Source organism: Apis laboriosa, unplaced genomic scaffold (assembly GCF_014066325.1).
Source record: "Apis laboriosa isolate Shangri-la unplaced genomic scaffold, ASM1406632v1 scaffold74_cov149, whole genome shotgun sequence".
NCBI classification, from domain to species: Eukaryota; Metazoa; Arthropoda; class Insecta; order Hymenoptera; family Apidae; genus Apis; species Apis laboriosa.
In genome coordinates this window covers 1,292,351-1,314,606 of record NW_025224330.1, presented here as the reverse complement: position 1 = coordinate 1,314,606, position 22,256 = coordinate 1,292,351, and the positions used below count along the sequence as shown (strand labels likewise).

General features: G+C 28.2%; 2 protein-coding genes across 2 annotated transcripts in view; one reads left to right on the top strand and one right to left on the bottom strand.

Moving 5' to 3' along the window:
* LOC122719366 (ubiquitin-like protein 3) overlaps window positions 1-19,109 on the bottom strand; it is a 72,391-nt gene extending 53,282 nt beyond the window's left edge. Inside the window, exon 1 of the mRNA XM_043945101.1 lies at window positions 18,695-19,109. Within this exon, the coding sequence (XP_043801036.1) occupies window positions 18,695-18,724 (30 nt within the window). The 5' untranslated portion in view covers window positions 18,725-19,109. The remainder of the gene's footprint in view (window positions 1-18,694) is intronic.
* Window positions 19,110-19,454: 345 nt separating this feature from the next.
* Window positions 19,455-22,003, top strand: LOC122719332 (tetratricopeptide repeat protein 5-like). The gene is made up of 8 exons (XM_043945058.1): window positions 19,455-19,721; window positions 19,930-20,280; window positions 20,377-20,619; window positions 20,678-20,731; window positions 20,811-20,996; window positions 21,133-21,305; window positions 21,406-21,550; window positions 21,621-22,003. The coding sequence occupies exons 1-8, from the start codon at window positions 19,638-19,640 to the stop codon at window positions 21,738-21,740; spliced, it is 1,356 nt and encodes a 451-aa protein (XP_043800993.1). The 5' UTR covers window positions 19,455-19,637; the 3' UTR covers window positions 21,741-22,003.
* The last annotated feature ends 253 nt before the right edge of the window (window positions 22,004-22,256 follow it).

Below are 22,256 nucleotides of genomic sequence, written 5' to 3'. Positions count from 1 at the left end.
AGAAGAAATTGAAGGTCTAAGAAAATTTTAGTACACTAAAAGAAGTCAGAAGATAGAAGAGAAAGAGAGAATTTGGCTCGACGACACTACGTTATCGCGCGGAAACTTAAAAAGTTAATCATCCTCGAATTACTTTCGGTGTTTGGCTAAGTTCGTTAAACTTTTTTCCTACCATCGTTACTGCTTCTTTTCTGCTCGAATTGGGTCGTATCTCGATTCCATTTCTATCGTTCGAATTAAACGGTGCTCAAGCTCTATCAGAAAATTAGTGTAACCAAGTATAACGTTCGATATAACATCGCTAATTTTCAAATCACACTATTTTTTATTTTCTATAAACAAACGTCGTGTATCAAACATCACTTCCACCTAAGATTTTCATCTCGCAATTTATTTCAAGCTATATTCTTCCATCAATCATATAAAATTTATTCCCCAACATCAATTTCGTATTTCCATTTCCTATCAATCAACCAAATTCCCTCCAGATTCTCATAAATCCTCCGTATTCTCGATCGAAAACGACGATCATCGACTCCTCAAAACGTTCGAATATCATAGCCAGATTCATAACTAGACGAAATTCCCTAGCGTCTAAATCTAACTCTTCGTGACCAATATACCCTTCTCTTTTTCTTTCAAACGATCTCACGGTAATCTTGTGTAAGTCGGAACGCGCGAGTCTACCACACACTCCGGATACCACGAGAGAAAGGTGGAGGAGAAAGGGAGAGAAGGAGAGGAAGGGGGAGAGGAGACGCGTTTCTGCCTGCGGGAACAGTCGGATTCGCGACTTCCGTTCGAGCCAGAACCAGTCGGGAGGGCTCTCGAATTGATTTCCTCTTTTCGCCGTGGGTGTTTCACGTCTGATTCGACTCGGCCATAAATTCCAGGCTAACTTAACCGTTCGCTTGGAAAGCTTTCTTCGTTAATGCCTTGGGCCTGCCTTCTACCTCCCTCCCTGCCACTTTATCCACCTCTTTTTCTCTCTTACCAATCGTCATCTCTCTCTCTTTTCTTCTGGAAGTGGCAGCTATATCTCGATCGTAGGTATAACTGCCACTTCCTCTACCTTTTTTCTAGGACCTTCGAATGCCCGTTGAGAGGGGGAAGAAAAGAAAAAAAATTTAAGGTTCTGTTTCCAACGGACTTATTATACCGTTCAATATTCAATGAAGAATACGAAACGAGAAAAGGTTTGGTGAATGATAGTTATGCGCATAATTTAAAGAATATAATAATAAAGGAACAATTAGACAATTAGAATAAGCTCTTGGAAATTACGATGTTCAGAATTACGTATAGCATAAGATTCCTAGCATTGATACTTCAAGGATACGTTTCTATCTACATTTTAAGATAAGGAACTCATTTGTTATTGTTGCATACAACCTTGACAAGTTCTTTTTTTGTAAACGTTTATTAAGCTATTTACTATTCGAATTTCATGATAGGTAAAAAATATTAAAGTATTATTAACCCATCGATCCTTATTTCTGTTGATTAAATTTAAGACTGAAACTGAATATTGTGATGATCACGATTTGGATGCTATAAGTATATAAATATCATTTAATATTATGTAAAATATGAAAAGATTTATAATATTTTTCATTTTTTAATATAGCTAATTCATGTAATTTATTTTTTACATATTTCTACGTTCAAATAATAATTAGTAGTAATTAAAATGATAAAAGTTATTCGTTCATTTATTTCAAATGGAAAACTACTGTTCAAAAATAATTTAAATAATTATTCTACACTTAATTGTTTATTCTAACTTAAAAAGTCAATAAAATTTAATAATAATAAAATTTATACAAAAATAAAATTATTTTTCTATCGTTATTTTGAGGATTCACGGGAAAAAGACAGACATTTCGAAATATCTTTAACCTTGGAATCCATCCAATTACATTCACGTTAAATAGAGAACGAGGAATGGACTGATAAGATGCCAAATATCGCGTGATTCTATCAACGAATCGAAAAATCACGAGGGAATATGAATACAAAGTTGAAGAAAGCGTGAAATTTTTCTTTTGCTTGACGAATTTATACATCATCGAAGCAAAAAAATATGTCGACAAGAATGAATTTAAAACAAAACTTTATTTTTCTATGAAATCTTATTCATTTATAGTTTTTTCCTTTTTTTTTAATTTTATTTTATGAGTATACGAAGGGAAGAGAGTAAATTTGTTTTATATATATATTAAAATAATTATAGAAAATATTTCGAAAAAATTTAAAAAATTATTATTATATTATTGCACAAAAGTTAGGAAAAATTTAATTTCTTTATATTTCTTGTTTTCCTTAGATTTCTTTTGAAAATTATTTCATAAAATAATTATAGAAAAGAAAATATTTTCTGAAAGCCATAAATGATAAATCATACAATTGCTCTGTTAAATTTCAAAATTACCGGGCATTCTTAACGTAAGTTAACATCACACAACTCTATCACGGTTTTACGACGCAGTAAAAGTTTGGACGAAAAGAAAGAAGACTCTGGAAAGAATTTAGGTAGAAAGTTTTTTCATTTTGAACTCGTAATCTTTCCTTCAATTCTAAAAAGAATCAAAAATTAAAGTGAACTTGAATCTGGTTTCTAATTTATCTGATCATAAAAACAAATCATTTTCCTGTACTAGAAAGAGAATAAACTTGTCAATTAAAAAATATGTATAATGTATAATAAAAAATTTTAAAGAAATTCAAAAATTTCTTCTAATGTCAGATCTAGATTTGCTATAATTATTTACGAAAAACAATTTGAATATAACAATATAGAGATCTTTAGCAAATCCCTCTTCAAATATAATATGCTAGACAAATAACTGTCACCAGTCTATCCTATATATTTTATCTCATCAATATCTCATTTAGTTATACCTTTTTTATCCTCGTAATCATTATTTCATTCTTAATCTACTGCTGCATTAAGATCCTACACAGAGAAGATGTATAAAGAAGTTTCTAGAAAACTAGGAAAACAACAGTACACGTATGTCACGAATTAAGTGTTTACCACTGTTCTAGACACTGCACAATATTACAGAATGACTCTTTTCGCTTCATCATTTCTAGATGGCGCTCTACAACTTTCCTCCGTTGCGTATAGTCGCTGTCTGTAAATTAGCCTTATTCAAGGCTGGACGCAACCCGCGTAACCAACTTTTAGCCGTTACGCTGCGAAATTGAGCGAGTCTCGGTCGACACGTTCACCATTAGTCTAACGAATTTGAATCGTAAAGCGTGCCATGAATACCGATTAGCCGCAGGATGCTGTTACTATACGCATCTATGCAACTATTATATATCCTGCTGAAATGGTCCATCGTGATAGGCGATCTGTTTATTGAGTAACCATTTAATACTTTCGTCTGGTTGATCGCGAGAAACAATGTTCTTTCGATTGCGAGATATTAATCCTTTAAGTTTTAAATTATAGTATCGTTATTTTTTTACACTTGATAAAAAATCTTTAAAACTTTACCAATAGTGTTTTTTATCTTCCAATACCTCTTCTCGATCATTTTTTCTTATCTCTTTCTTAAAGCTTCAAGCATTCGTCGAACTTGTATTGCATCTTTTTCTGTCGTTTTGCGTGATATCTTTCGAGCGGTTGAAGCCTGCGCAGTTTCATTATTTTTTCACAAGACGACCGAAGCGTTAAACCGTAGATGACGAATGTAGTTGTAACACGCGGTGCCACGGATAAACTTTTCTTCGCAAGTTGAAAGCGGGACTTGACTGAACTACTTACTACGTTATAACAACACGCGGCGTTACGGTATACGGCGAAACGGTACTTCGAGTATATACATGCGATCGAGCCTCTACAAATACCGTTCGAGGTTAATCCAGTTCCGTCTTATAGCATTATAGTCCGCCGATCGATGATTATCTTTGGCGGCTCATAATTCTCTTTCGTAATTTTCCACGACTTTATATCACGTTATTAAATAATTGACATATTGAGTAATTTTATTAACAATACAGTTTCCCGTTTTCACAAAGGAAATTGAAAATCAATTTTATAGCCACATATAATAAAATTGATTGATTTTGCTTTTCTTCCATTTTTAACGGAATTTATTAGAATTTATTATATTAGAATTATATATACAAAAAAAAAAAAAAAAAGAAAAAAAGAAAATTTCAAATATTCTTAATTTTTCTACTTAATTCGTATACTACATTGTCATATACCATACATAAGCTATATGTTCATTAAGCATTCTGTTTCAAAAAAAAGGAAATAAAGAAATAAAGCAGGAAGATAATTTCATTTGGTTTGCTAGAAGGATAAGACTTATAGACAAATCAAATGAAAGTTAACATATTAATTACTAATTTAATTAAACTAACTAAGAAGTCGATAAATTTTATCGAATTTATCGAATAATATTTCTCTAATGACATTTTCAATTTAATTCAACTTGATTCAATCAATTTATATCTAAAGAAATAAAAATAAAATTGATACCGAAGTAATAAAAGATTTATTTATTATGAATGAATATTTTATAATAGAATATTTGTAAAAAACATTTATTTTCAAATTGATTCGATTTGATATCATTTCGTGAAATTTTATTCAGTTTATTAAATGTTCAAAACAATTTCATTCAGAAATTAATAAAAAAATTAATAAAAATAGATTATTTAAATAACTTGATATCAAGAGAATCAAAATTTCATACAGATTTAAATTCAAGATTTAAATATTAATTATTAATAATTTCTTTGATTTTATAAATCCAAGTAATTTATATTATAAGATTTATCTCAACATGCTAAACTCGAGTGGAAAACTTGTAATAGAAATAATGCTAATAAATGCTAAAAAATGCTAATAGAGAATTCAAAAGCAATATAAATATAGATATGAACATAACTTACATCAACTTCTAATATTACAATAAATACATAGTAAATAAAAGTAATTACTTCATATACATATATGGTATTATTATCAAATATATAATATTGTAATAAAAATAATAAAAAATCTGATAAATCATTATTTGCATCCGGAACTTGAGAACGCTTTAAAACAATTGAAACTTGGACTTCGAGTTAAGGCTCAAGGATACACAGCACGTGCGATACTAATGTTTAATCCAGGTGCAGCAAGCAAAACGTCATCTTGCTACGAAAAATATTAAAGTATCAAATTACCGCTCCAAGTTCGCCAAGATGTCGTTTGTCTGAACCTAACCTAACCTTGCGATACACTTCTCCGCTATCATACAATTCGTAGTATAGCGGAAACGGACGTAGCGGCTCAAATGTAGACAGGAAATTGCGGACTCGAGAAATTATTGCATGTTTTCAGTGTCGTTGAAGCAGTAGAACTTTCTTTACTTTTGATATGTTTATTGTGAGTATACAGATTCGGGGAACAAAAAACAAATTGCATAAATATTTGAATAAATATTTAATTATTACATTGAAACAAAGAAGTTTGTTTATGAAAGAACAAATATGACGAAGGACGAATCGAAAATGTGGATTTTAAAATATATAATTTATAATTAATTGTAGATTTAAATCTATATATTGTTTTTATATAATAATCTCAAATTAATGTATGTATGTATATATAATTAATTATATGTATGAAATTAAAATTGCAAAAAATTGTGTTTACTTTGTATTATTTAGATATATTATGAACATTTATAAATATTCCTATGCTAAATATTAATAATTATTTTTTTGCTACATTATAAGTTATATTATTTATAATTTATGTTTTAATAAAAACTAAAATATGCACTAAAACTAAAATATATATGAATAAAAAATAAACATTAATAATGTATTGATAAAATTTTATATTATTGAATTGTAACATAATTGATACTTTATTATCAATAATTGATACTTTATTTTTAATAATAATATATAAGAATATAATTAAACGTACTTTAATAAGAATATATTTAAACGTTTAACTGATATAAACAGTATTGATGAAAATTTTTAAATACAATAAAATAAAATTCTTTTTATTGATAATAAAAAAAAGAAAAAACAAAATCAAAAATAACATCGGAAATAAATATATAATAATATTCTGATGCATATTTTTCAGAATTAATTATTATATAATACCGATGACCTATGTGGAATTCATGATACCGTGTACATATGCATTATATGTCACGTTAGAAGCGTTAGAAGTACAGCCTTTATTGGTATTACCTTCACCCAACTCTGATCTGCTTCTAATCCTTTTATTCTTGCCCCATTTTCTCTATAATCCCAATTACTACCAGCTTAACTTTATGATTTTATTGGGTAATAGAAGGAAAAGAAGAATGGAATGTTATTCTCCTGTTGAACAAAAAAATATGGCAAAATCCATTTCCTACTCTTAGAAGAGTAAATAATTATATTCATAAAACGAAAAAATCAATTATAAATTATTCAAATAATTCTTTAACATAATGAATATCATTATTTTTTAATAAGAAAATATCAAAAATAACTACAGTATTTTCTTCAATTGCATTAATTATTTATATTAATTGATTTCCTATATATCATAAATCATCAATGAATTATGATATTTTTAGATAGTAAAATTTGAAATTAATTCATCGACAAGATGTAATTTTACAAAATACATACTTAACATTTGAATCAATGCTTTACTACTGTATTTTATGTTCGTGACAAACATTAATCCCTAGACACAGAATGTCTACCATTTAGTGATGTGTTTGCACTTCACGTTGGCCAACGATTTTCTCGGTTATACCATGTTATAACTCGTTGATGCTGTATTTGTAAAACAAAGATTGAATTTCCATGCGGATAATATTTGTTGATTCTCGACGAGAAACGGGCTATTCCAATAGAAAGTCTAAAGATAAATATAATTTATACAAGAAGATAGAATATAATATATTAGAATGTTCATTATCGAAGTATAATTTTAAATAATAAATTTTTTTTACGATTATAAAAAAATTCAAATGAAATAAAATAAAAATAATATTAAATGAAATTATAGATTTCATTTTTTTATGTACAAATATTTTTTAACTTTTATATAAATGTAAAATAATCTCTATAGTCTGCATCATCTAAATAACTACGATAATAGGACCACCTAAATGAGAATTGAAATTTCGCAAGAACCGCACAAGTAGTCCGTATACTTTCTCTCTGAATGTGGTCAGGTGCACTTTTATGAAAGCGTAAAAAAACTTCTGTGGAATTGTGGTAATGAAAACGTTATTAGTCAGATTCATTTTAAGTCTGCTTGTGTATATCAAAATCAGTATCACGTTTACTAATGATTTTGTTTGATATTGAGTAATAGTATCACGTGCGTGAAAGTTCGCACGATCGATATATTTATTTTTTATGACTTATAACAAGCTATATGACAAATTATTTACATTTGAAATGATGTTTGAAGTAAAATATAAATATAGAAACCTTATCTATAAACTTTTATATAAAAATATAAAAATTAAATTAATTAAAACTTAATTTTTAAAAAAGAAAATTAGAAATAAAAATAAAAATACTTAAAAAAAAATTTATTATTACATAGGAAAAATTCAATATTGATCATCAATAATAGTCATGATGAACGATATGTCAAGTTCAAAATATCTAAAAATGGCAATTCATTATTTTTCGACTCCATAATTTTTAAACGAACTACGCATGAAACTTCGTAGATATTAAATTTAAAATTTTTCGGACGCAGTATGAGATAAAAATACGTTACCAGTATAATTCGATATATCTCGTAAATACCACGAAAATGGAAGATCGTGAAAGAACAAATTTAGGTTATCTCGCGGCCGTTCTGAATGCGGGCATGTAATGGAATACACTGCGCGAAATTCGAACGGTTTTGCTTCGCGAACGTGAAACGGTTTCGAGCAAAAACTCCTCGTAAATTGCTTGCCAAGCCGTAACGACTGATCCGCGCCCTCTACAGACCCGCTTTAAACTTATAACTTTGAGATACAAGCGTGTTTATATGTCGCCTCTCTATCAATCTTGGCTAACCTAGTTGCAAAGAAACACGGACGGGTGAAATTGAGAAAGACAACGAGATTAATTCTATCTTTTGCAATCCTTCGAAATTTGTTGTGGATGTTACAAGACTGAATTCCAGAATTTTTTCGGTCGAACGTATTTTTCGCATTCTAAGAAAGAAATTCCAACAATCGAATAAATATTCGAGAAGTATACGTGAATGCCGTTGCACTTACGGAGCGCTGACGTCAAGCATAATTTTTGTCTGCCCAGTTCATCCGCCTTTCTATGCGTCTCTGTTCCTATCGTGAATTTTATTCACTCGCTTCTTTCTCTGCAGCCGTTACGGTTACCGTTTTCCATGGAACCACGCTGCGAATCTTCCTCTGACCTGACTCTTCCCCTTATTATCGTTCGCTTTGGAACCTTAAGTAATTAATAGCATAACGGAGATAACTTGTTTGTTCTTGCGAACCAGTATCGTATTGTGTTACATTTCGAGAAAATTTCGTTTAATATTGTATGTAAAGATTTAATAATTTATCGCGATAATAAATTAATGAATATCTTATTTATGTTTAATATTTTCTCTCGAAAAAAGTTGAACAGCAAAAACATACATAAGAAATAAAACATAAAACATAAAATATTTGACGATTATGATTTCATATCTATTTTATATATATATATATATATATATATATACATATATATTTCTCAAATCAGTATACCATCTATCATATTCTCATTTCACTATACAAAATCTATTTTTTTCTATTTAATTTTATTCACTCTCTTTTTTCTGGAAGTATAGATATTATTATATACATATACTTAAATATATTATACTTATATATATTATTATATTATATTATAATATATATATATTTATATATATTAAAAGATTTATTCATTAATTTAAAATCTGTCTGAATATTGCTGTTTATGAACACGTTTGATTAATGTGAACGCAGCATTATATAAATTGTACGTTCACGTTAAATCATGTTTCTCATAGAAGAAAGGATAATCATAATATTCTCAATAAATTCTGCTTTATTAGTGATGACTAATATAAAGAAAAACATATGATTGCTTTTGGCAGAGTTGCGATCTATCACGATCTTCCTAGTTCATCGTACGAGTCTGTTATTACAGAAATATCGGTCGCGTCATATCGGATATTATCGCGTCCGAAAACGATCGTGAATACCAGTTGCTTATGCACCTGTCCGTTGTGCATAGTCTGTAGTGGTAACGAATTGAGCTGGCAATTGTGATACGAGAATATGGTTCTGATGCAATCAGTTGAATGTAGCCCGGCAATGTATGCTTAACGTATCATGAATTTCACAGGACCTAACTCACGGAATTTGCATTGCCGTGCAATCGCTTTCGTGTCACGAAGTCGATATTTACTAACCAATCAAAAACAATGAATTTTTTTAAACTCTTATATATCATATATACTATTTAATAAAGCTTATTTGAAAGTAAAGCGAAATTAAATAAATTCAGTAGATATAATAATGTTAGAATAAAATAAAAAAAATTCTTTCTTCAAAAGTTAACCTTAAAAGATTATAATACAAATCATGATATGACAATTAAGTAACAAAAATTATGCATCGATGACATAATCGCAATATAAAAAGAATACATAAATTGAAAAATAAATTAACAGAACGTAAAAAAGTATTGGAACAACAAATAAATGATAAGAACATAATTTTAAACGCAATATAATAATTTTCTTTTTCTGCACATATATACATATATATGCATGCTTGTAAATAAGTGTAAAGATAATTCATGGTTGATAAATCATTCGCGTGAAATATTTCACAGAGTCAGAATATCAAGGTTTTTGTTAAAATATTTACATGACAAACGAATCTCGATATCGCACACGAACAACACGTGCCACAGCCAATTTTTATTTGCTCTGTGAGTAAACAGGACCGGTTCCTTACGAACCGTATCTACCGGACCAGTACTTTTCAATGTATAGCTCCATTAATGAGCTTTCCGTACTACGCGTGTAAACAGCACGTGTATGTAGAGCAAAAAAACGAGTTTGTTAAAATAGAATCGAGGGGAAAAAACGTTTCGTGAACATGTGAATATAAGATGTAATTTAAAATACATGAAAAACATTCTGAGAAATGAATTCAACACTTTATAAACAATGAAATAAGCGAACAGATGATCAATTTGATCTTGTTTTCGAAATACAGTTTTTTTTATGTTTGTGTAATTAGAATATAATTTAAATTGAAAAGATGTTTTGAATGAAATATACATTCAGTTTTCAATGAAATATAAAATTATAAATGAATACAAATAATAAGTCATTAATATAAATATAAGAAAATATAGATGAATACAAATAATAAGTCAATGGATTCTTATAATATGACATCTAATTCTATGATGATTTAATTATAGGTTCAAATAAATGGAATTTTATTGTATGATGATTTATTACAACTTTATTAGATAAAAAATAAGATAATCTTTAATTAGATATCTAGTTGCATTGAAATGCAAAATATTATACTTAAAATAATTTTTATAAAGAAAAGAAATACAACAGATAAAAAAACAAAATTTGTTATATTATGAAATCAAAATCAAAATATACAAATATATATATAAATCGAATACATTTACTTTTACGTAAATTGTCATTTATTTTGAATTCACATACATTACAACTATAGGATTGTCAGCAATTTTCTCTCGAGAGAATGGATAGTCCAACTATCTGTGACATGTGATATATTGTTATATATTTTTTTTACACAAATATGATATTCATTGAGGGCTTTTCATCATTCTATGATTTTTATTGAACTATCCAATGAAAATATAGAAGTGAAATTTGTGTTATTAAACTATTATATTGTCTATTGTTATAAATGTTACGAGTGGGAAGAATGAAGTCCTATTAGAATAAAGTGAATTTCCTATGCAATTCTAATATTTACTGTTAATAAAATATTAAATATTTGAATATTAAATATTGCACATATGGATCAAATCAGTAAATAGCAGCATTTTAAAGGAATTTTACTTTCTCTTCTAAAAAGGAATCTTTCGATATAATCTCAAAATCATAATTTTCCATTAATTATAAAATAATAATTTTTTTCATCACGAAAATGTTTTATTAATTAATATTAATCTTCCATTTCATTAATCCCTATCATACATTTAGATGCAATTATAAATTGTATTTATTATATTTATTATATTATATAAATTGTATATATTTATTTAATCATTCATCTTGCGCAAATAATGTTATATTACATTATATGTATATATGTATATATACATATACAGATAGATATGTTATATATCTATCTGTGAAGAATAATAAAACTGACCTTTGTTAATAAACTATTCAAAATATAATCAAGATTATTTCTTAATAACAAAATAAAAATATCTAATTTGTAAACATAACAATACTATAACAAAACGACTTATATAAGCAGTTAATCAATATTTTTAAATGACAAATACATTTCTTATACGTTAACTCAATAGAAATTATTGCTGCAACATTTCTTGCTGCCAACATTCGAAGATATTCTAACAATGCTTATTCAAGATATTATGCTAGTTCTATTGCTATTGTTCTTACGAACAAATCCTTTGTTCCAATATTGTCTTAGCATCAAAGAGTACTTCTTCGTTAAGTAATGTTATTGACCCATTCGTTAAAAGCTTCAAGACATAATGCAATTTATTTTTTTCTTCTTTCTTTTTGTTTGTTGCAATTATATACATAAACTAATTAAATGTTAAAATAAATACAATATTTTATTCATTAATAATGCGTAGAATCATAGTGATTTCGAGGAAATTATTCATTGTACTGGTTAAATGGAAATTCCATTATAATCAATATTTACAACAAATTCAATTACTAAAAAATTTAATCGAATATCACACAATAGAATACATCTATTGTTTTCAATATCTATTCAATCCCAATTTTTTTTCAACCAAAAAAAAAAAGAAAAATAATTTGTATTTGTTTTATGATTTTTCAACAACCGTATTACATATTTACTCGAGTTTTAATCGAATTTTTTTCGAAATTTTTCAAAAAAATTTTTTTTATTTTTATTCTTCATAACAAAAGTTATGAAAAATATGCTAACCTTTAAATTGATTTAAAAAAATAAACAAGTATACGAAAATAAATCGTATATAAAAGATAAATTAAAATAGAAAAAGAAAAAATATTTTTTAAATTATCCCGTCATCCCGGAAATTAAATTATTAAGTATTTAAATGTGCCTCAATTGGGTATTTTGCTCGTACTACTCATTCATCCGCTTGATATTCATTGGATCGCGATACACCGGCAAAAATCAAACGAGCATCTCCCTTAAAAAGCGGCGTTACCGTTCGTGGCAACATTAACTTTTCGAGTGAACGGCGAACAAGCGCGACCACACGCTTTCCAACCGTAGAAAGCGAATGGATTGCGAGAATATCGACTCGTTCTCCGGCAGAATCCACTTTGAAATGGAAACATCAAACGGTGGTAGAAATATAACCGGGGAAAAAAAGTTGCAGATACCAACGAATCTACTTTATCATTTAAAACTCTTACTGTCGAGTATTTACGATATCTTTTGAGAAATGATCATTATCGAGTTAATTGTGACTTTTTTTCTCTTTAGTTGTAAACAGAAGTATTATGATTAATTATGATTTATTATGTATTTAACTACGATTTATTATGAAAAGTATTATTTTTGAATATCGATATTATTTTTACAGTCTAGAAAAATGCGAATAATAGGATCAGTTTACTGTATGGATTCCTTTGAAGCAAATTTTTATATAGTTATGAATTAATGGACAAATTAAATGGATTAATGATAATCGTAGATCATTTATTGAGAAGATATAGTTCTGAAGTGCAGATTATTAAAAAAGTATAAGATTGAAGAGAATAAAGTGTTTCATGTAACATTGGAATTATTCTGGAAAGAGACGGAGTTTATATTCGGAAGTTTCGAACAGTTTTAACTGGGTCGTGAAAGACTAAAGGATCTCGTTCGAATCTACTTTTAGATGTTTTACAGTTGAAGCGCGCGCGCGCACCAACGAATATTTATTCGACTTTTCTTTCGAAACTTTGTTGAAATATATAAAGAACGACAGTAAGAGAACGATTTTCTCTTGTTGGAAAAGACGTTTAAATAACGAGGCCATTTGAATATCGTATTATTTATTATAAGCAAGTTTTTATTTAATATATTTATATAAAAAGAAGAACATTAATATCTACGCATAAAAAGCTAATAAAGTTCTTTAAGAAAAAGATATAATCCTTTTCAAATCACATTATCCAAATTTAGTTTTAGTTTTTCTTAAAATTTATATTCAATAAAAACGTATGTATATATATTATTTTATGATGTATTCTTTGATAAAATTTTTTATTCAGATTATTATTGAACAAAAGAAAGAGATATTTTCCTCGTTTTCTTTGTTATAGATAAAAATCGAACTTTGTACTTCAATAATCCTCATCGAATTAATAATTGTCTCAAAATGCAAACAATAGATTTTTAAGAATAAATACGACTCGAATGATATAATATCATGGTGATTCATACGAACAATATTATTCGAAGATTTTTTCTGCTTTACTTATTGCATTCCAATTTTCATTCATTTTTGAATTCTTTTATTTGTAAAAATTGTTGCAAAGTATTATATGTATTATGTATTATAAAATAACAACAACTACACCGAATTACTTCTCATTCGGTGAACGAAATTTAAAATAGTATGAAAACAGAATATCTCGTGAATAATCATTTTTTCTTTTTCTTTTTAATAATAATTTTTATCACTATATTACAATATCTTTTTATTTGTATTAAATATTTTCATTTTTAAAAATATATAATTCTTAAATTTTTCATTTAATAATAGCGTAATCGATAAGTAGATCGATAAATAAAAAATCGAACTTCGAAAATTATTAAATATTTGTTGTATTTAAATAAAAAAAAATTCATTATGTTGCATAAAAAATAACATTATTTTATACTTGTAAATTTGTATGCTTTACTTTAATTATATTTAATGTTCGAATAATTTAAAAATATTTGTTAACAAAAATTATGAAATCACTTGAAATACTTCATATATCTTTTAAAAAACATAATATTCTATAGTTGCAGAAATTATAGGGACACATAATCATATGGATCGAATTCCAATTATGAGATATATTTTTTTCAATTGGATTCTGTTTCCTTGTGTGGAAGTAGAACTGATCTTCGAAACATCGATCAGAATTTAATGCATTACATTAAACTTTTAAATTCAATTACATTACAAGAAATATACTAGTAAGGAAAAAACTCATGAACTTCACTTCATTTCGATTTAAGTATTCGCTCTATATTTTTCTTTTATGCGAGATGTAAAAAGAACTTTTTATAAAATTTTCTTTGTAACATATAAATTAAAATCAAAACATTTTTGTATCGTTTATATTCTGAATTTGAAAATACTAGTCATTCAGCATAATAAATGATCAACAAGAAATCATTCTTATCACAAATATCATCCCGCAAAGCAATTCAAACATTTATCAACCAACCATCTAAAATGAGACAGCCTTTCATCTTCACAACGTCATCGAATCGCTTTATCCAGAAAAGCTTTGCCCTCGACTTATAGTAGAAGGACGAAGTGAATCGTCAGCTCGTCGTAGAGAGAACGAGCCCGCAAGCACGGTCGACACACATTTCTGTTCAGAGAAGAAAAGCAGCCGACACAGAAAATCGATTTAGACGTTTCACAAAAGCTGATTCGCCTTGATCCGTTTTGCTGGACGGTCTTTTTCCATACGATGGACAGCTCGATTTTTCCCTCCTATATTTTTCCCTCTTACCCCGCCTACTCTCGTATTTCTGCGAGGAGAAAGCGATATAGAACTTTATACATATACTAGGGGGGAACCGCATTCGCCATAGTTTATTGTGCGAGTTAGAAGAAACATTTTTCTCGCGTTATAGCTTCTCGAACCATCGCACGGATCTCCCTTTTTTCTTTCTCTTTCTCTATTTTTCTTCTACGAAAAAAGGAATACAATTTTGTTCTTTTCTTTAATCGACCTTGACCGTGCTTTTCTCGATAGCCACATGACAATGGCGCGACCGCCGACTGAACCGCGTTCTTCGAGCCTTTCGAACTCGATGCCAACGAAACGTTCCAGCTAGCTTGATAAATCACGTATCCCGGCTTCGAAAGGCGAATCGAATGAGCGTATTCAGCGAAAAATGAAAGAATTTCCAAGTAGTATGGTTAAGAATAGATGTAAATTCATGTGCATGTAACTTTATATGTATGAGAGATAGGCAAATTATTTTAGTAATAGAAAAAATTGAGCCGAGTACTCGGTTTTTGCCAGTTTGAGGTTAAAACCTTGGATACCTCGTTCGTTAAGTGACTGCTTTGACCAATTATGTCTAATTATGTCTCTTGAGATTCCAAATATGGCTGCCGCCTACGGCAAATAGTAGCCGAGGATATACATATATATATATATATTTTTTTTTAATAATAATGATACAAGATTACTTGAGATAATATAGTTCAATTTGAAAATAAATTTATAGCGGTATTATTCATACGTAAATTTCTTTTTGATGTTAAATAAATGATGTTAATAAATAAATTATTGATTGATATTTTAAGTTTTTAAGTTTTTGAAAGTAAATTCGTTTATTCCATTAAAAAGTTGAAGAAAAAACTGATTATTTTTCGTAAAAATGAAAAGTGAAAATAATAAGAATGATTTTTATTTTTCAAAATTATATAAAATTATATAAAATTAAATATTTTTCAAAAGAAAATTAGAAAATTTTTCGAAACTATGGAAATTAAAATAAAAAAATAAAAAAACACATTATTAAAATTTTGTATTTGTATTTAATAAGATTTTGAAGATTGATATATTAAATTTTTATTTTGAGTCAAATTGGTCCAAAAAAAGCAACAAGAATATAGCCAGAAATATGCAATATCCAAAAAATTTAATAAAATGAAATGAGAAGAAAGACAACGGTTATTATCAAGCTCGACAAGCGTAGCGATGATTTATTAACGCGTACCCTGCCGTGTGGGTTGCATATGTTTTAAGTTTTTGACGTTTACGACATGCACCATCGGTGGTACACGTACCATGAACGGAAAGCAAAACAACGAGTTAACAGAGTATTAACGAATGTGTTAACAATGAACGCGTGCCAATTCGATCGTCTAATTCGAATTAAAGTGGAAAAAAGTAAAAAAAATCTATTTTATTTGTTTATTTTACATTTGTTTTAATAATTAAACATGAGCATTGTCTATCTTATCGAATACCATGAAAATATAATCATCAGTTGTTTATTAATAATCTCCATGTAAAATAAAAATTATAAAATTAAAAAAAAATAAATGTATTCTTTTTCTCTTTTGATTTTTATATAATATTATATATAATATTTGATCAAGAACAAATATGTTGATGTTTCCTTTGAGAAAATGTCGTTCACGAATTAAAATAATTAAGTAATAGAGTATCTTTAGCGAAATGAAAGGTCTCGTGTTTGCTGCTCTCTCTGGTATCCAGGCCGGAATGATAGTTTGCCATGAATTTCAATTTGTACGATTAATTGTAACGAAAGCTTCCGCGGTATTGCAATTCTCCATGGAAAATATTTCTTGAAAACTCAACATTAGCTTAACAGAACTGATTTTATTGCATTCGAATTTTTTTTACAATTGTCGTAAACTAAAACACGAATAAATTATTAAAATTTTTGGCTATTTAAATCAAAACGTTAGAACTATAAAAAATTTATATTTGCTTCTATCAAAAGAAATAAAAATAATAAGAATGTTGAAAAAATAAATAATCCGAAGAAAAAGTGCATGTTATATTAAAAATTTCGATCAATATATGTTAGAGAATGAATAATACGTTATAGAATATAATTTTTATATGCAATATTATAATAAATCATATTTTTATAATATTACAAGAGAGCAATCGTGAGCAATCATAAGTATTAATATTTTATTAATACTTTAAAAATCGATAAATGATACAATTAATAATAAATTTACTACCCTAAATCAATCACATAAAAAAATAAAATCTAAAAATTCATAACATTATTCCTTTAGTAAATCATAACCTGTACAAAATACTGTGAAAAATACTGAACTGTATCTAACAAGAAATAAGTTGACCTACGTGCCATTTAAAATTTCTTTATAACAAAAATTTTAATTTTTATGCAATAAATAGATTAATTCATTTCATTAAATATAATGATGCAGTTTTTTTTCGTTCCTCCATTAAACCGCACCTATATTGAACATGACCAAATGTACACTACATCGTCAATTAATTACAAACAGGGGAGGAGGATCGGGCGATTATGGTGGATACGAAAATAGCTGGAAATAGCGTGCATAATCCGTGCGAAAAGGGGCCGCGCAAATATTTGCATCTATTTTACACTCCATCGATGCCGCTGAATTTTGAATGCATGTTATTTTTAGCAGAATAGGTTGAGTGTATGTCGATCTATTCTTTAGCCCGCGGCTTATACTTGCTCACGCGCACAACCAACCACATATTCTGTCATTATATTGCCATGTATATGTACGGTCATTGATTTAATAATTTATACATATCGAGACGTGAAATAAAAACTAAAGAAGAGAAATCAATAGGAGACAGAGGAACACCGATTAACGTATAAAGTATAGGTACTCGGTCATCTCTGTGATTGGTGCCAATTAAACAGCCTCGTTGGACCAGTTAAGAGGACACTTTTCACGAGTAGCGACAACTTTGTAAAAAAATACGCGACGATTCTCTATAGTAGACGATAGTAGGTATAATTCACAAAGCGTGGAGAACGTACCGTCATGACTTTCACAATACAATTAATTCACAGTGCTTGGAAGGGAACTTCAGAAAGAAGAGGGGAAAGGGAAACGGCTCTACAGCGTGAGCTCTTGGAGAGAAGAAAGAACTGGTGAAATTATGATCTCGTTAGAATGACATGGAATATGATCAAAGGTAACTCTTTGTTCATTAATTAGCCAGAGGTGTAAATTTATGATAGTATTCGATAAAAAAAGAGAAATAACAATGATAAGTAAATTTAACCGCCAATGACGTAAGTACTGATTTACGATCGATCAACAGTACTGTATATGTTACCGCGCGAAATTTGGTTTCATACTGAATTATTTTGCTTATTATGCTTCGCTTAAACGTAAATCAAAAAAAAAAGTGTAATATTATGTACGTATAACATAGAAATAACAAACAAATGACAGAAAAAAGAAGAGATATTAATATCGTTAGTGCGAGGGTGTATATCCGTTGTTTAATCGGAAAAAGTGGCAGTCATACAGACACGAAAAGATATTTCGTTGATCGAATTATAATTTTACATTGATGGTCCAATGACCGTAACTTACTGAATAAGAGTACGAATATGTAAAACGATACTATATGATTTATATCTAACAGCAGTCGAAAATTGTGTGAATGCAAAGGATAAAGGAGAAAGAGGAAGGGTGCGGTAGACATATTAGAGCAAGTGACAAGACTCACCTTGTCTGAGGGTATGTTGCGCGAACTCATCGTAGATGATGGCGAGGGTGTCGCAAGGAATCCAGAGGCCGTCCGTAATTTGACCCAAAGCCGACTTCCCGAATGGCACAGGTATTTAACAAATGGTGACAGCAGTGAAAAGCCAGTGTGCGACGCACTTACTCGATGAAAACACACTCACGCACAGCTCACTATTCCGGGACCATTTCGGCCCGAGCCTTCGCTGCCCGATCACACACTCCGACACCTGTCGTTACTTGTACATGTCGGGCGCAAAGTATTTGGGTAACATCTTGCAGATAATACACGGAATACGCTCTGTAGTTTGCACCACACGCACCCACCGTCCCAGTCTCAGAGCCAAACATATAAAATGGCGATCCTGAGACGATGCAGCCTTCTGGGGAAGCTTCGGTCACAGAGTACGCGATTCTACTAGTTGCCCTGTTTGATGCTCATGACAGGTGGCAGTGGGAGGAATACTAGTAGCGCTATCTTCGGCACATTTTGGTACTATATTACAAATTGAATTTGTAATAACCATGCAAACGAAGCTTACCGTAAACATATGAAAAGCCATAAATTGAAAACAATTATTTTAATTATTTTCATTATGATTATTATTGAAAAATTATAGAATCGAAGCAATAATATTTTTATTTTCTTTGAAAACTATAAATTATTTAATATTGATTGAATTTAATATTATTGTGAATAGTACTTTATATATACTAGTTAGCATTAAAATTATCACATAACCTCTTCGATTATTCTGCAAACATTAACATTTTGACAGTTCTCGAATGATAGATTATACTTTACTATTTAAGCGTTAATTGCATGTATATAATTATAAATTATGTATAGAATTAAAAATATCATCTATATCTGACGCATAATGAGTTTATTGTGATAAGTTACTTATAAAAGTATTTGAAAAAAAATGTCTGCAATTATAGATGATAAAGTAGTTGCAGGAGCAAAATCTGCAAATATTGTTAAAGAAGATCCTATTGTAGCATTGACGGTATTTATACCGTTTTAATAATAGAATTTAGAAAACTATAACATATTTTTTTTTATTGATATAGATAATTACTGTGAATTACCTTTTTCCTTTATTTCCTTGTTATTTAACAATGAGTTTTAATGCAAGAAAATATAATTTCATTTATAAATTTAGTTCTATCTTTATTTTCTATTTGTATAAAATTTATTTTATCTATTTATTTTAGGAAAAAGTTAATGCATTATATTTTTTTCGAGATCACTATTTTGAAAATCATTCTATCGAAGAAGCCATTAAAAAGAATAATGATTTAGAAAAAGAGATGAAAGATACTTTAAATAAATTTGATGAATGTAAAGGCTATGAAATTGATGGATCAAGAGCAAAATATTATTATCTAAAGGGAAAAGCTTTAAATGTTACAGAACGTTTTATACCTCAAGCAGAAGAGTTATTAACAAAAGCAGTGAAATTAGAACCTAATTTAGTAGAAGCATGGAATGAATTAGGAGAATGTTATTGGAAAAATGATGACATTCAACAAGCAAAAAATTGTTTTGTTGGAGCTTTACGTCATGTAAAATCCTTTTTCTTAATTATTATATCTTATTATTTTTTATATTAATTATTAATTATATATCATATAATTAAATTATAATAATAAAAATTATAGGGTAAGAATAAAGTATCCTTAAGAAATTTATCAATGGTATTTAGACAAGAACCAGTTCTTAATGTTGAACAACGAATGCAAAATATACAGAAAGGTGTAGAACATGCTAAAGAAGCAGTTAGCCTTGATACAACAGATGGAATTTCTTGGGCAATATTAGGAAATGCTTATTTGTCTTCCTTTTTTACAGTAGCACAAAATCCTGCAATTTTACGACTTTGCATGTCAGCTTATGCACAAGCAGTAAGTCTTATAATAATTTTTATTGTTAATTAGTAGTAAACATTTAAATTATTTATAGGAAAAAGATATTGTAGCAGGAAGTAATCCTGATTTATTTCATAATAAGGCAGTGGTAAGCATTATTTTTTTTCAATACAATTTATAAATTTTAATTCCTAATTCCTAATGTAATTAAATAAAATACACATTAGGCCTTAAAATATCAAGAAGAATATAGTTTAGCATTAAAGTCTTTTGAAAGGGCAATGCTATTAGATCCATTATGGGAAACACCACGTAATAAAAGAGATGAATTATTACAATATTTAAAAGATGTACAAAATTCAGTAAATAATAGTGGGAGAGTAAAACCGAAGAGATTGTATCAAATGATAAGGGTATTTAAATTTTTTTTGGACAATATTTTTTTTTCTATTTATAAGAATGTAATTTCAAGATGATTCATATTATTTTATAAACTTAATACATGATGCTGGTACCTATACATATTTATAGGTTTCTGATTAAATGTAGGCATTGGATATTAAGCATTTGGGACCATACAAAGGTGGCTCTTTCACATCCGGTCAGAAGACTGTAAAATTAGATTTAATATTATTGAAAGATTTAGTCCTAGGATTAAATCCAGAGAAAGTTATATTTGGAAAAGTAGTATGTTGGATACAAGATACTGATTGTGTACCTTTGTAAGTAAATTTTTTATATTAAACAATATTAACGTAAAAACGATTAAACAAATAAGAAATTTATTAATAAGATTCACAAATACGTGTTGAATCTTTTTAGCGCTTTTTGCCTTGTTGATGAAGAAAAAACGTGTATTGCTGTAACAGTATACAATCTTGCTAAAGGTCGTGGAGTTACTGTAGGAGATTCTGTTGCTATACCCGAACCATTCGTGATTCATCAAAAGTTTTCTTATCTTAACAATGTTAATATTATTTTAATGTTATATATACTTGTTCTAAAATTAACGATTATATAAGTATATCCTTTTTCAGGATTTTGATTTCAAATCTATACGTGTCGAAACTCCGGTTATATTGGTTGTTAATGGAAGAAAATTAGGTAGGGAACAAGAAGCATCTGCAAAATTGCATACTTTTAAAAAAACCGATTAAGATTTACGTACAAAAATTCATTCTGAATTAGTGAAATATAATTAATAATGAGATTTTTTTCATCTCAAATTTAAATTAATGTCAGTAAATAGACAATGTGATATTTAAATTTTGAATCTAAGTAATAATTATACATTAACAGAATTTAATAATCTTACCACAGTCAATATTTCTGAAGATAGGTTGATCTATTTACAATTGTTGCGCGTTTTACAATAGAAAATGTGTAAATTTGAAGTGATGAAAGTTCTAAATGTCTTAAATGTTTTCAATTTATTTCCGATATATTGATTTATAGAGAAGCTTGAAGAATTCGAATACATGGATTTTTATGAAATTTTCTATATATATAATAAAAAATAAATTCATTTAAATAATTCTATCTTAGAATATTGTAAAAGCACTTTTGAGTGTTATATGATAAGCAATAAAAATTTTTATATATAATATATCAAAATTTTATAAAAATTAATAAGCATATATTCTTCAAGTTTCTCTTGTTGATTCAAAAATTAC

Bases quoted from the DNA above. Each gene is read 5' to 3' on its own strand.
- LOC122719332 (XM_043945058.1), top strand. From the start codon at position 19,638: ATGTCTGCAATTATAGATGATAAAGTAGTTGCAGGAGCAAAATCTGCA. The intron at 19,722-19,929 runs GTATTTATACCG...TATTTATTTTAG, and splicing joins ATCCTATTGTAGCATTGACG to GAAAAAGTTAATGCATTATA. The intron at 20,997-21,132 runs GTATTTAAATTT...GATTAAATGTAG, and splicing joins GATTGTATCAAATGATAAGG to GCATTGGATATTAAGCATTT.